A 17,314-nucleotide genomic window follows, 5' to 3' on the forward strand; every position below is an offset into this window, starting at 1 on the left:
GAGAAGAGAGTCTTAGGCCTTGTTTTACACTGTCAGTGAAATGTGACCCAATTCTGATTTTTTGCTCATATGTGACAGATCGGATGTGTTCTATGACCGTGTAAACAGGAAAAAAACGCATGCATTCGTATATTTCGAGATTGGTTTCAGGCCTCATTCATATGTGGAAATAAATCAGATATAAATCAGATATGTGTCAATGCAACTGTCATGTAAACAAGCAGATCGGATTTTCTATTGCATTAGGCTACGTCTCCACGGGACCTAAAGCATTGCAATAACGCACATCAACCCGATCACTTGTTTATCGTTCATGTAAACAGTACATTCAGATTCATCAATCTAAATGAATTCAGTCCGATTGAAACAAAAGGTGTGCATGTAAACAATGAATGGTGACTGTAGAAAGCAAAAGCCGAATCCCGGACATTTTGGAGCAATCTAGAAATCCCGGCCGGACGCATTTTTTTAGGTCCAAAAAAAAAAAAAAAAAAAAAGAGGAAAAAGAGGACGTATGGCAACCCAAGTTAAAGCCCCTCACGATCTCATGAAGGTGCGTATCTATCGCACAAATTTTATTTATCGTGCCATTTACGCCAAAAAAAGTTTTTGCGTGCATATGATACGCACATTATGGCGTGTAATACACATGCACTCCACAACCCTAATCCTACCCAAGGGGTTTTGCCATATAAATGGCAAAATCTGTGCAAGAACCCCCTTTAGCATGCGCAATGTTTCAGATAGTATGTCAAGTGTAAACACATGAATCGGATATGGGTCACAATTGAAAGAACATGTAAACAGACGGTCAAAAAAAAAAAAAAAAAAAATTAAGCATTTTTATGAGAAAATATTGAAAAATCAAAACAAATAACTGATAGATTAATCGTAGAAATAATAGTTAAAAATTAATCGATTCAGCCTAAATATTAAGAAATTATCAAAATAATTGTTAGTTGTAGTTAGTTGTGATGAATATAAAAATAGTTCAAGAATGGTGCTTTTATGGTGCTTTTGGAGCTTGACAGCTGGTCAGTATCTTGTTCCACAAAAAAAAAAAAAAAAAAAGCACAGAATAGCATAGGGGTTTGGACATTTCATTTGAGGGAAACTATTTCTTTCTGTACAGAAAAAAAAACAACAAAAAACAAAAACTGATAAACAAGGCCCCATCCTACAGTTGGGAGATCAGGAAATTAAAATTAAGGGTAAATTAAAGGGGTGCATCCAAATGGCTCTAGAAATATTGAGCAGAGGAATCTGACATCAGGAAATAAAAAATATTCTTCTCACATAGTTAAAGCTAGAGTGTTGTGATAATGGAGATGAATTATGCCCAGCAGACCAAAAAAGACACCCAGGCATAATGCAGGGTTATACGGGCAGTAAGGGGTATGTAGCACCCCTTGGCATCTTGAGATCCATAACCCAGCTGCGATAACAGCCCGGCCAAGAGAAGGAGGAAAACCCATCAAACCCCCAGCTACTGCTATAAACCGAATCAGGAGCTGCTGGGAGTCTCCTTTCCAAACCCTACCCAGAAACACTGTTCTAATCTAGGCTTGTTTCAGTGTATCAATCACATATGCAGACACACAGAGACTTGGTAATGTCCCCTCCTCTCAGTTTCACCCCGGGGCACATTCAGGGGCTCAGCAGCAGGAGGAGTGCGGCCCGAAAACTAGAAAACTCTCAGATCATAAACCATACACGCTCAGACAGAAGCAGCAGGAGTGCATACAAAAAAACACCCACATGCTGACACTTGTACGCCAACACAGACGCTGAGAAACGGCCGTGAAAATTCTTCTGGAGATTGTTTGGGCCTGACAGCACATACCACGGCTCTGTGCTAAACAGATTACGTCAAGAGGAGAAATATGGAGAACTCCTGATCAAGAAGAGGCATTCAGTTTGCTTGCGAGTGAGTGAGTGAGTGAGTGAGTGAGTGAGTGAGTGAGTGAGTGAGTGAGTGAGTGAGTGAGTGAGTGAGTGAGTGAGTGAGTGAGTGAGTGAGTGAGTGAGTGAGTGAGTGAGTGAGTGAGTGAGTGAGTGAGTGAGTGAGTGAGTGAGTGAGTGAGTGAGTGAGTGAGTGTTGTTTAAACAGGAGAAGAAACATGCTGAAAGAAAGGTGGATGTAGGAAGAAAGAGGCATTTTAGAGAAATTACCTGGTCAAACTCGAGGGCTCCTGGGTAGAGGGGCCAGCCCAAGAAGAGCTCAGCAATCACACATCCCAGCGACCACATGTCTATGGCTTCACAAAAAGGCAGGCCAAGAATGATCTCAGGAGCCCTGAAGATGACAAACACCAATATGAGCAACATAAAACACACACACAAAAGCAATTCTACCTTCATTTCACCCTCAGACTACAAATAGTGAGATCTAGGCCTCTGTATCAGTATGGAATTCCTGATTAAATTTAATTCCATTGCAAAAACTCTCAATTGGATGAGTTTTGGAACATCTCAATTACAATGTCCATAAGCCCGTCTTAATTATTACTTCAGTTAATAAATTATTGCTTGATCGCAACAGTGATATGCAAGTCAATCCAATTTCCAAATGTGAATATTTTGGCCAGAAAAAGGAGAAGAGACACTTTCAACCATAAATAAATAAATAAATAAATAAATAAATAAATAAATAAATAGTTGCAGCAATTTAGGGGAATTATTTTGAAATGTGGGCGCTGCACTAAAAAAATTTAGGCAGTAATGGAGGGTTTAAAATGGTCATTAATTGAGAAATCAAAGTTTCCTTCTTTTGACATGTAAGAGGTCATTGTATTCTAAAAAATTCCTCTAAGTTTCAGAACTCAAAACTTCCTCGTTAGTCCAAAAACAGCTTTCATTGATCACTAGACTAAAAGTAACATTATCTTCCAAAGGATCCCAATGCTAGGGAAGTGGTTCTTTATTTTCAACTATGTGAATGTCTCAGTTGAGCATTATTTGTTTGTTCGGTACATTTCACTGAGGATTCTTTGGTAAATCAATTGCTCAAATCAGAAGGCTCAAATCAGGGTAGAAAATGGCCCTTTATTCCTAAATTATGACCATTTTTGATGTAAAAATCATACTGACTTAAGCGCACCTCAGAAAACATTTAAAAAAAATGCAGTTCATGACCCCTTTAAAAAGTGATTGAACATACAGTTATGACAATTTCATTAAAAACGATGAGGTAAAAAAAAAGAAAAAAAAAAAAGAAAAAAAAAAAGCATCATTCACAATAAGATCTAACATGCATTTGCAAAGTATATTACATTTTATATGTAATTTTGTATACTGACTTGGTTAATTTTACAAACGTACTCTACAGCACTGGGCAGAGAAACAAAAAGTACATAGAACTGCCTGGAAAAGGTTACTCATATGGACAATTTAATTTTTAATTTTTAATGTGAGGGGCACACAATCATGAAATTTAGAACACTCTTTCCCATTTGTACAGCGCAAGACCATAAAACTGATGCGATGAGTGACAGAGGTTCATGAACCTATTCAGCACAGACTCTGACTTCAGCAGGACAGGAGCTCAAACTACAAATAATATGTTAACGGATATTAGCGCATTAACTGTAAAAAACGGCATAATTTACAAGATTAATCTTGGAGGTGCACAATATAAAGGAAAAATATGAGTAAACAAAACATGAGTATTTAAATAAATAAGAAATTAGTCTTCAATTAATCAACCTTAAACCTACAACGTTTCAGTCACCAGCACACCAAAGAGCCTGTTTAAAAAAAATGTAATTAAATTAAAATACAACGCACAACTATATATCTAAAAACATTTTGCTTTTGTAAAGGCTAAGGCAATGTATGTTAGTGTGTAAGGTAAGGTATGTTAGTTTAGGGTAGTAGGATAGGTCTCACGTGGGGTTACCAGGTCAGACAATGTAGACATGGTGAGACAGGAAGCCCTGTGACTCCTTAGCAACGAATCACCACGTGATCTCATTGAATGGCATTAAGGACTCTCCATGTGAGATCGAGGTGCTGCTCCAGTCAGCACTCACCTCAGTAAGTCTGTCTGACAGATTACTGTTACTCAGAGCTTATATTTCAATAATAGAAGTGTTTGTCCTTAAGTAGTCTGTCTAAAAACAGTGACCTGACAACATAGGCAACATTTTTAGGCATGAAATGTGCATGCATCTTTACAGGAAAACCAAGACATTAGCTTAGCAACATGCTAACACCAATAAAACCCAAGCCGTGAAACTGACGTCATCAGAAACACCAGAAACTACAGGGGAAGTACATTTTTGAATTTTTATTAAAGATTACAAAAGACAGTTTTTTTTTTTTTTCTTTTTTGTGAATCAACTTGCACAGATGAATTGTTCACCACAAGACAGTTATGTTATGTGTATAGTTATGTGCACTAACAAAGTAAATGGGGTAAATTTTGATTTCATGCCGACATTACGCCCGAAATATCAGTTTTGGCATGAATGCTAAGTTCATGCGTACACCTGAGGGCCATACATTTTTTCTACTGTCCAGCACTCATTTAATAAAATCATAGTTTCTTGTAGTTTAATAATCACATTAGGTTGCATTTCCCACCCCCAAATTTAAAGGGATAGTTGGCCAAACCTGTAGGTCTATGAGTTTATTTCTTCTGTTGAACACAAAATAAGATATTTTGAAGAATGTCAGTAACCAGACAATTGACAGCACCCATTGTCTTCCATAGTATTTTTTCCTACTATGGAAGTCAATGGGTGCCGTTAACTGTCCGGTTACCAACATTCTTTAAAGTATCTTCAAAAAAAAAACATATATATATATAAAAATGAAAATTATGCCATTAATTACTGACCCCCGTGTCGTTTCACATCCGTAAGATCTTCGGAACACAAATAAAGATAATTAGGGCCCAAGCCCTGAAAGGGCGAAGGCCCTATTGTTTCCGTAAGGATTATTTTTTTTTTTTCTTTTTTTTCTTCATTATTTTTTTTTTGCCTTTTTGCCACTTTTGGGGCCCTTAACATGCTCAAAAACTCTTGAAATTTTGCACACACGACAGAACCTGCGGCCATCAGGGCCGGGCTGAAGCTGGTACTGGGGCGTGGCAGGGGGGCTCGACAGCGCCCCCTGGAATGGGGTCCGAAAACTTGGTCCATAAATCAAACACGCTTGCATGTAATAGTATGAAACTCAGTACACATATAGATCTCATCGGGCCGAACAACTTTCGTGCTCTAAGTTTTACAAAAGCCCAACAGGAAGTCGGTTATTATACGTTGTTTGGAAAACGCATACAATGGAATGTGAAATACTCCTCCTAGGGATTTCATCCGATCGCCACCAAACTCGGTGAGAATAAAGTCAAGACATTGAGGATGAATTCTTGCGAACGGATTTTTGATATCTCAAACGGTTTGGCCGTGGCGAGGAAACGAATTTATGGCGAATAATGGGACACAGGAAGTGTGTTATAACTTCTGCATACATTAACTGATCTTGATGAAACTTCAGCAGTGTGTTCGTTGTAAGAGGCCGATCACATGGATGTGACTATTGTGAGTCAAAGTTATAGCGCCACCAACTGGCAGCAGGAAGTGTGTCACTTTCAAAATGCTTTGAAGTCACCCTCTTAATTTTACCCGATTTGCTTCAAACTTTATGTGTATAATGTAAACACAGGGCAGATGTAGACCTGTGAAAGGATTATTGATATCTTAGATACTGTTGCCGTGGCAACGCATCAAGTTTTAATATTCTTTTCGGATGCGTTTGAGACTCTTAACATGCTTGAAATTGGATGAATCTCGACAGACACATAACACTTATTAGCCAGTAGACATGTGAAAAGTTTCAGAAACGGGCGTGGCAGGGGGGCTCAACAGCGCCCTCTTGAACAGGGTCTGAAAACTTGGTCCATATATCAAACACGCTTGCATGAAATAATATGAAACTCGGTACACATATAGATTTCGTCGGGCCGAACAACTTTCCCTCTGACAAGTTTCACGCCAGCCCAACAGGAAGTCAGCTATTATGGGTTGTTTGGAAAACGCTTGCTGTGGAATGTGATGTACTCCTCCTAGAGAATTCATTCAATCACCTCCAAACTCAGTCAGCATGAAGTAAAGACATTGAGGATGCTAAATTGCGGACGGATTTTTGATATCTTGAACGGTTTGGCCGTGGTGAGGAAACGAATTTATGGCGAGAAAAGAGAGACACGAAGTGTTATAACTTCTGCATACATCAACTGATCTTGATGAAACTTCAGCAGTGTGTTCGTGGTAAGAGGCCGATCAGATGGATGTGACTATTGTGAGTCAAAGTTATAGCGCCACCAACTGGCAGCAGGAAGTGTGTCACTTTCAACATGCTTTTGACAAAAGTGGGGGGGTTAGTTTTAAATACAGTAAAAAAAAAATGTTTTTATATTGTTCTCATCAAGCCGGACAACTTTCTAATTTACATTCATTAGCTCAGAGCAAAAGGAAGTCAGGTATTTTGGTCTGAATGTGGATTTTTTTGCAAAATCAGCCTATGAATTTTTAGCCACTCCTCTTAAACTATTTATTTTATTCCCACCAAACTTTTTCAACATGATGAAAATACATTAAATATGCTAAATTGTGAACGGATAATAAATATCTCAAACGGTTTTGCTATGGCGAGGGATTAAAGTAATGTCCAAAAAGGAAAAACTAAAAGCCTCAAATTTTCTAAAAATGTAATTATATACCATTTATTTCTATATAAAAGTATACAAACATCACAACTAAACATTTTATTCTTTTTTTTCAATTTAAGAATGAATTTTAAGTTTAAAAACTGCCAGAATGGTTGTTTAGTCTAAACAATACATAAATAAAGTCAAACATAGTGCTATACTGCCCTCTTGTGTTCAAAATCAGGTAGGCCTATTATATCTATATATAAATATACTAGGTATGTGACGGTGAGAATATTTTACCACCGGTTAACTGACGTGTGACACCGCTGGGGGCTTTTAAATCGCTAACTTAAAAACTAAAGTAAAATATGTTCGTCCGCACTGACATTTATATTGGTTGAGCGAGCGTTTCAAATGAATTCCTATGGAAGTAGGAATTAACTGAAAAACGTTCACTCTGTTCTGCTCGTTCCTCGCCGTGGACGTGCACCGTTATGAATGCCCGTGCAGCCATGAGCATTTTAGTTTCATTTTAAAATTAGCGCCTTTCGGGGGGTGGATTGCTTGAAATTATTTTACAAAAGCACAATTTTGAAATGGCGTATGTATGACACACCAATTCGCATTTTCATTTTTGGCGTGTTATCAACACGCATAATTGTTTTTCAGCGTGTTTATCAACGCCGTTGATTTACGTTACATTACTGTATATAAATATATATGACCTACCCCAACCGCGTCCCTAAACCTACCCATCACTCGGGTTAATACCATTTATGAGTGTTCCCCTACCATCCTAGGAAAAAAAATATTGCTCCCCAGATGTAGATATACATTTTCCTCCGTTTCGCTCGGACATTTAACGGCGTACACATACACGCGGAATCACTCGGACGTTTAACGGCGTACACATACACGCGCGTGGACATACACGCGGAAAGCTCAAAATGCGTATAAATAACACGCCACTTGACTTGAAAGTGGCGTGTTATTTATACGCAAAGTCATGATGTCATGTTGGTTTTATTGCAACTGTACACAAATATAAGTTAACACTTTGCAGTTTGAATGTCGTCCTGTATAATGATGGAGTATGTTTTTATGTGTCTACTGTTCAATCGCGCCCACGCCACACACACACACACACACACACACACACACACACACACACACACGGTTTACTATCTTTGTGGGTACTCTCCATGGACTTAATGGTTTTTATACTGTACAAACTGTATATTCTATCTCCTCACACTAACCCTACCCCTAAACCTACCTATCCCATAAAACTTTCTGCATTTTTACATTTCCAAAAAAACTCATTCTGTATGATTTATAATCTTGTTTACCCATGGGGACCTCTATTTAGGTCCCCACTGTGACACGAGTCCCCATGAGTCTGTGTGCATTCAGGTTAAAGTCCCCACCGGGATAGAAAAACATGAACACACACACACACACACACACACACACACACACACTCCAGCATTACAATCTTGACATCGCAGCCTGTTCATTATAGCCTTAATAAAATATAATAATAAAATAGTCAACCTAACATATAAAAATTACACTGCTCTAAATAGTCAGTAGTACAATTCGTACATTCACAGTAAGCACCGCTCGCTCCACTGTGATGTTTCCAAGCAAATTTTTGCGCATGTGAAGAGGATGATTTTTTCCATCAATATTGGAACACGAGTGAAGAACAAAGCCTATAATAAAGAATAGTTTAGCATCCAAATACATCGCAAATGTTGAAACATTTTGATTCTGATGAGAGGGTTACGTGAGCCCAACACTGCTTACTTTCATTTTTACTTTTACATTAAATTTAAAGGATTTGTTGTGGAATATTTTGAGTGTATCATAAAATCTGAATAAAAAAATAATAATAATAATAAAAAAAAAAATGAATGAATGAATGAATAAATAAATAAATATATATATGTATGTGTGTATATATATATATATATATATATATATATATATATATATATATATATATATATATGTATATATATGTGTATATATATATATATATATATATATATATATATATATATATATATATATATATATATATATATATATATATATATATATATATATATATATATATATATATATATATATATATATATATATATATATATATAGCTGCGAGCAGCGATAAAGGGCCAAAGCCGGCGGCACCGCCACCCTAAAGGCACCGGGGTTGCGGTGCCACCGGCTTGGGCCCGTAATCGCTGCTCGCAGCTATATTTTTTAATGAAATCCGAGAGCTTTCTAGCCTGGATGCCAACCGAACTTAGCCCCGCCCACAACAAAAGCAGAAGCTTTTGTTCATTATGCCTGAACAAAAGCTGTTCGGACCAATCAAATTGTCAGGGCGGGCTTTATATGATGATGGACAGATGATCAACAGTAACGTAATCATCCACGTCACCAACGAGCGCTTGGGTTGAATTCGTTTACAACAAAGATGACTGCCGCTAAAGGAACTGAGATTTCACACTTACAAATAAGTTAGATAGAATAAATGCATATTTGGTGTGCTGTCAGAGGAGAGGGCTCTGGGTTCGGGCAGAATACAGAGCCTAGAGCCCTCTCCTCGGACAGCACGCCAAATATACTCCCCCCCGTATTCCAGGCTGTGGAAGAACAAGCCGAGAGTGAGTGGAGGGATGCTGAAAACTGTCAAGGAATGTTAGGCGAGTTGACAGAGTGAATAAATATATGCTTCCTCTCATGCTGATAGGGTAGACATGGTAGGCTAATTGTTTGATGACAAGTTGATTGGATTGATTATTTACTCCTCCCGAACTTTGTTTATGAAACATCATGAGTAGATTCCGCCATCGCGTCTGTTATAGAATATATCGATAGCGCATTAATTTGAAAAGAGGAACGGAGAACCGCGATCAAGGCATTTGACGATCGTAAAGATGAATGAAAAAAGAACATACGTCACTTACTCCGTTGCTCTGATTGGTTGTAGGTCTATCTAATTGAGTGCAGAGGCATTTTCCTTCCTGGTTTGGTTGAAACACACCCCTTAATCACAGCCCAATGGAGCAGTATCAGACTCATATTCTGACTAGAATCTGAGTATGACGACGTCAGGCTAAGAGCTTTCTGTCCCTCCTTAGAGATCCAACACAACTTACACATTCAAGGCCCAGAACGATAGGAATGACATCATTTAAGTAATCCATGTGACTCCAGTGGTTTAACCTCAATTTTATGAAGCAACATGAGTGCTTTGTTTGCACAAAAAAAAATATTTACCACCCTTTAAGACCTCTTAAAATGCTCATTAGCCGCGTTTTCACTGTCAGGCCAGAGCAGGGCGTGCTAGTGCGTGCCAGGGCCAGTAGTGTTTCCACTGTCACGGGGCTTGATCGGGGCTTACTCGGGGCCAACGGCCAGGATTTTCTGGCCCGTCGAATACCTTGGGCCAAAGCGGGCCAGTTCGGGCTAGAGGAGTGGTTAAGAACAGAGGCGGAGTTTACCTGAGTCTGGAGACGGCAGCCTTGGATGTTTCTGTCAGCATTAAAGACTTTTAAAATAATTTACCTCAAAACTCACTTTCATGTTTGAATGCCTTCTGTTTGGGATCAGATATGGATTCTGATCACCGTAAAAGGTAGAAATATTTATACGCGATGCAAAAGACTATGCAAGCTAACCATTACCATAGTATACACGAAATCAGACAAATCATAAAGGCTATCACAATCCTGTTTTTATTTTATCTGTCAGTAGCCTACGTCTCGTCTCTTTCTACTGGACTATCATAAAATAAAGCAACTGTCTTTTCGGGAGCTTCCTCTGTTTCTCTGGATGAAAATATAGGCTAACTGTAGCCTACTGGGAAAGAGTGCTAAAGCTCATCAGGTCGTATTTTTGGTGGCATATTTGTAGAAATTATCATTCTTTCTAAATGTAATGTAAATATGTCCTGTAACTACCAAATAAACAGAAACAGCCTCGACTGAATAAGTAAGTGTGTCCTCTTTCTTTTGTGAAATAGACCGGTAAAGCACTTTATTTCTGTGTGACTAACGTGCAATTTTTACACAAATTAATTCATTATGGTCAATGTATCACTTTTTATTGTAAATATGTGGTAAAACATCAATTTTTGGGCTTTAAATATTCAAGTAAACAATGAAAATGGCAGCAAACAGTCGCTTTTATCATGCTTGATTTGCGATCACGCTGTTTCCAGTGATTTCTTTCTGATAAGTTTTCTGATAAAACTTCCATTTGTTGGTGAAATGATGGGTTAGTGTTACGTTGTTCCAGAGAGGCGTGTTACGGGCATGTTTTAGTGAAGCGCTGTGGAGCTTCTGGCCTGACAGTGGAAACGCAGCAGATTTTCGGCCCGGTGCTACTGGCCCGAGGCTATTAGCCCGGCATGGCCCGTTTAAAGCCCTGGCTTGCACTGGCCAGACAGTGGAAACGCGGCTATTAAGACATTAAACCATTAAGACTTTATGTTCTTAATTTTCTGAAACTGAGGGGGTTTTTTTGACTTAAGGATCCACAGTTTGCACACAGCTTTTTTTTAGTGGCAAATGTAAGTGAAAAGCTTGCACTGTTGAGATTTGCTTGTCAACCAAGTGCATAATCTGTACGCTCAGCTCACAGAGATATTAGAGAATTCGGACTGTGCAAGCCAAGTACAGTACACATCTTTACTGATGATGAAATTTCACATGCACTGCATAGGCATACCCTTGCGTAGTAAAAAAAAAAAAAAAAAACCTGACACTCAACACGGTCATACATGAGGTTCAATTTCGGTTCGGATGTTGCCTAGGAATGTGGCGGCCTATGTAGCATGGCATCCAACTAAAGTTTGAAAAAAGGAAGAACACATTGTACGATTCATCTCAAGCTATACTTTTACTGTATGTGGGGAACTAATGTGCATCAATGTTAGACATGCATAACACTCAGTAAAAAAAAAAAAAAAAAAAGAAAAAAAAAAAAACTGCATTAAGCCTCCTACTACAAGATCCTTACATCAAACAAAGGAATTCAGAGAGCTTCCCGACATCTCCATGCATAAAGCAGTACAAACTGCACCATCCGCAGGGTGATGATCCACTGCAGTTCTCATATATCGTCTCTCCCTCATAAACAGGTGAGAGCCAATCTATTAACGGCATCTCCATCCATATATCTGATCTGTCTCTGAGGGTCGGCACTAAATAATCACGGTAGTGAAAATATCTGCCCAGAGTGATTGCATACAGTAATGAAAACGGGTATTTTTGGAGGGCACAATTAGGCTACAGGGTTGATTTTTGTGATATCTCGCAACCCTTTACTTAAAGATTTAATGAAAAGAATACATTTTTGTTCTGAAGATAGTCGAAGGAGAGCTGCACAATTAACCCTCTGAGGTCTGAGCTGTTTTCTGGGCCCTGGAGGTGTTCTGACATGCTCTGACATTTGTGGTTATTTCTGTTACTTGTGACATTTTCATGGCTAAAGTCTAATTACACTGTATTCAGCACAAACTCTGCTACAATAATATATCAGCAGCATGTATGTAAAAGTTTGTAGTTTTGAGATAATGACATTTATGCGTGGTTTGTGAAAATACAAAAATAAATTCTCACTGAAATAAGGCCATGAAACCCATACTGATTATTTCTTCACAAGACTTTTGAAAATTGTATCACGTAGCCTAGAATATTTGCTCCAAAACGATGTGAGAATCACCCTGACTGCTCATTCAGAGAAGACAATATATTGATTTAAAAATTTTACGACGTGTTTTGTGTTAGAAAGCAATATGCGAAGGGGCGGATCACCTCATTAATATGAAAGCTTTCCACACCTGAGAAAGACAAAGAACCTCCCTAATGGCCCTATTAGGAGCTTATCAGGGCCCATCATTCTGACCAACCTTGCACAAAGAATGAGGAGATTTAAAAAAGAATGGCTTTTAAAATTGTTTGGATTTATTTACAACACAACATAATCTAAAGATACACAACAAAAAAGCACTTATTGAAGAAAGAGACCTTTGTGCCATTCCTAAAAACATTGTACATACCTTTCATTTTCTAAGGTGTTTGATTTTCACTTTACCATGTTCATGTACAGAGACATGTACTGTGAATGTTGAAGTCAGCAGGACTCAGTGGCATCTGGGCCCTGAAAAAAAAAAGTGACCATACTGATATCAAGAAAAAGGCCTGCACGATTTTGGGAATACATTTTAGATTTTTCTTGTTAAAATTGCTTTTTAAAATTCACAGAATACACACACACACTCACACAAATGTTTCCAACAATATATAATGAACACCAGGTTTGTTGTGCCTTGTAGGTATAGGCTATGCGCAGTGCTGCATAAAATAATAACAATATAGCAGCCTATATATATTTTCAAAAAGATTTCAGTAACAACTAAGCTAGAGAAAAATATATTGATTATCATGTTACTTCAAATGTTTCCATTCGTTATGATGATATGAAATGAGATAATAGTAAAAACATGAAGCCGTTTGGAGCGTTTTGCTTTTCCAAAATATGATACATTCAAACGCGATCGCGATCAAAAATATGATACATTAAAACGCGATCGCGATCAAAAATATGATACATTAAAACGCGATTGCGATCAAATATAAAACATTATGGTTAGGCCTACCATATACATAGCCTATCTACGTTTGAGCAGATATCCACAAACACAGTAACAGTAAACACGGGTCTAAATATTATAATATTCACCATATATCTAGCAACAGTTCAACTGCAATGTGAAATTTATGCAACAATAGCAAACTAATATGTAAGAATTTCTTACCTTATCTTTCTTGTCTTCAAATATCGTTCTTCTTCTTCTGATGTAAATCCAATGTAAGCTCAGGCACGTCTTTCAAACTCGACGAAAAGTGAAGTGAAGTGTTTTGTTGTTGAGGTAATGAGGGCGATCGCGTTCCATGTGGAGATTTGCATGTGAATATCTTTTGCGCGAGTGGGCGTGGCCGAATTAAAAATAATTAGGAAGCGTTTGAGAAGCTGGAAATCTTGTTGGTTTTATACAAATTACTTAAACAGAGAATATTTGTTTTCGTTTTGAATCCGATCATTTAAAAGTACACACTTAAATGTTTATAAAGGTGTATGGCTCATAAATGTGTAACAAGTATTCGCTGAGTTTTGTTTCAGTTTATAGACGTGCTCAAGAAAAAAAAGTTCACCGCGACGGAGAGGCAGAACGCACACACTGTTTTTTTTCCTTATTTTACAAAAGCACAATGTTTTGATTTGATTGGAAGTGGACACATACAAAAGTAGAAATACCACAGATTCTTTTTTTATATTTATTTTTTGTGTATGACCATAAATGACGGAGAAATTTAAGTTTAAAGTGCTACAATGTGGAGAAAATCCAGCAAAACGCGCCGGCGCGTTTGTCGACCTCAGAGGGTTAAGGCCCGGGTATACTTCATTTTCCACGCTCTGCTTCGTCTCGCGCACTGCACTTAACTCAAGTGCAATCCTTTCAAACTAAACTCTTTTGGCGTCACACAGACAAGTGCACGGACCGTTGTGGGACACGGACGGCCGAAGTAAACTTTGGGCTTTATGCGGACTGAAGAGCATCTATTGTAAATGTTTATGTGTTGGGAGTCATTTAATAAAGTGAAGTGGTTTGAATTACACACCTTGTAACAGTTTTATTTTACTTTAGAAATGAAAGATATTTTGCATCCATTTTGTCGCGTGCCTTGGCTTGATACGTTTTTTATGAGTCGCATTTTCGCTACATCCAAAGAGCACTGGGATACAGGTTTTTAACTCCCGTGCAGACACCCCCAGACCCCAGGTTGTGAACCACTGGTGTAAACAACAGTCTGATAAATATAAAAACAAGTCTTGAAAGTTTCAGGTTCAAATGAACAAGAACAGTAGTTAAGAATCTAAGGAAAAGCTAGACACAGGGTTCGTACAGATTTTTAAGAGTATAATTCAAGCACTTTCCCAGCACTTTCAAGCAGTGGCACTCAGTGTTTTTCAAGGGTGAGGAAGTGGTTAAAAATAAAATATAGCCTAATAATTATAATTTCATTATAATTCATTATTGGCCACACATTACAGTTTAAATGAACACACACATTGTGTATACAATGTCTAACTGCTGTCTCAGCCAACCAATCAGACTCCAAAGTACCAGTAAATATTAAAAAAATAATCATAGAATGTTTTAAAATTTGAAAATGTGTTGAAAAAATTATTAAATTAACATAAGCAGAAAGGGGGAAAAAAGTGCAATAATGCTAAAAATGTGCCATTTTTAACTATGATAAATATTTTGGCAACAGCTACATGTTTAAACCAGAAATAACATCGGATAAAATTAAGAACATTCATGTCATAAGAGAGGAAGCTCAAACTGAATGCTGATCTAAATTCAGCTCCATGCATAGTATGGCCTATATGATGCCATCAGTGCACAACTATTTTTGTATTGGCATTCAAAATATCCTCTTGCCTCACAGGCTTACTTTTCATTAACCCAGCAGTGAGACAGGCAAGGAAACGTACTTCTGCCCTATCATACAGTAGCTATACAGCACCTGTGGGCCTGTTCCCAGAATATTTACTGAAGTCTGGTAATGAAAACCAAAGTCAAAGTAATAAATGAGTAATAAGACTCAAAGTCCATGGAGTCTATTTAGTGGAAATATGGAAAACAATAAATTACCAGTAATAGATAAACTGCTTTTATTTTTTAAATGTAATTGCAATACATGTAATGCAATAAAATGTAAACAAAAACTGCTTTTAAATACACTATAGGCCTATATATTTAATATATTACTTTTTATAATTTTATACATTTTCTCATTCTGATAAAACTCCACCATAAAGAAACTCAAAATTATTTTTAGATGGTGGCATGTGTGTTTACTAAACATCAACACTTGATGCTGGTGGTCTAATTGTGGAAAAAGTGGAATAGCCATATATTCACTGAATTATTCTTTTTAGTTCCACAGAAGAAAATGATACATTTTTCAAACAACATGATGGTTAAACAATCTGCATTTTTGTCTGAACTTACACTTCAAAAGTGAACAGTAAGATGAACCTTGACAACCTTGTCTTTACACAATCATTGGTCTCACTTATTTCGGCCCTCTCGCATGAATGTGAAACCCAGTATTTTGAGGTCTTAACGTGCAATCTGTGAAACCAAACGCCCATGCGTTACTTCAACATGATCCCTGATAAGTAGCTAGGCGGCATGAACCTTGTGTGGGTGTATAAACTAAGGAAATGTCCATGCTCATTCTAATGTTAAGTTTTCTCTTGGTAGAGCTTTTAGCTGAATGCAAACAAAAAATATATATATATAGCTGCGAGCAGCGATTACGGGCCCAAGCCGGTGGTACCGCAACCCCGGTGCCTTTAGTTACCAAAAGGCACCGGGGTGGCGGTACCGCCGGCTTGGGCCCGTAATCGCTGCTCGCAGCTATATATATATATATATATATATATATATATATATATATATATATATATATATATATATATATATATATATATATATATATATATATATATATATATATATATATATACACATACATACACACACATACATATATATGTATATATATATATATGTATATATATATATATATATATATATATTATTGTTCAAAAGTTTGGGGTCAGTAAGATTTTTTATGTTTTTAGGAGAAGTGTCTTCTGCTCACCAAGGCTGCATTTATTGATTAAAAATACAAACAAAAACAGTAATATTGTGAAATATTATTCCAATTTAAAACAGCTGTTTTCAATTTTTAAATATTTTACATAGTAATTCATTTCTGTGATCAAAGTTGAGTTTTCAGCATCATTACTCCAGTCTTCAGTGTCACATGATCCTTCAGAAATCATACTAATATGATGATTGATGCTCAATAAATATTCATTATTATTTTCAATGTTGAAAACAGTTGTGTACAGTTTTTTTTTTTCAAAATGCTTTGATGAATGTAAAGTTCAAAAGAACAGCATATATTTCAAATATATATATTTTTAACATTATAAATGTCTTTACTGTAACTGTTGATCAGTTTAACTCATCCTTCATAAATAAAAGTACTGATTTATTTTATTTATTTCCCCCAAAAATAAAATTGTAATTATTACTAACCCAAAACTTTTGAGCGGTAGTGTTTAACGTTACAAAAGCTTTAGATTTCAGATAAATGCTGTTCTTTTGAACTTTCTATTCATCAAAGACTGTACACAACTGTTTTCGACATTTAAAATAATAATGAATGTTTCTTGAGTATCAATCATCATATTAGAATAATTTCTGAAGGATCATGTGACAGTGACGACTGGAGTAATGATGCTGAAAACTCAGCTTTGATCACAGGAATAAATAACAGCTGCTTTCTATTTTAATATATTTTAAACTGTTTTAAATTGGAATAATATTTTACAATATTACTGTTTTTGTTTGTATTTTAATCAAATAAATGCAGCCTTGGTGAGCAGAAGAAACTTCTCTGTTATGTGCGCCACAGACTGCGTGCAGCACGTCCGCTTAGAGTTCCGCCTTTTGCCTTCCGTCAATATTACGTTATTAGAAAAATATTTTTTTAG

General features: G+C 36.9%; 1 protein-coding gene across 2 annotated transcripts in view; it reads right to left on the reverse strand.

Annotated features, from left to right (window-relative positions):
- Window positions 1-17,314, reverse strand: part of hipk3b (homeodomain interacting protein kinase 3b) — a 118,323-nt gene that overhangs the window by 54,690 nt on the left and 46,319 nt on the right. For both annotated transcript variants that reach the window (XM_081373212.1, XM_081373211.1), the window contains exon 3: window positions 2,173-2,296. In XM_081373212.1, the coding sequence (XP_081229338.1) occupies window positions 2,173-2,296 (124 nt within the window). The remainder of the gene's footprint in view (window positions 1-2,172; window positions 2,297-17,314) is intronic.

Source organism: Scardinius erythrophthalmus (genome assembly GCF_964197995.2).
Source record: "Scardinius erythrophthalmus genome assembly, chromosome: 8".
NCBI lineage: Eukaryota > Metazoa > Chordata > Actinopteri > Cypriniformes > Leuciscidae > Scardinius > Scardinius erythrophthalmus.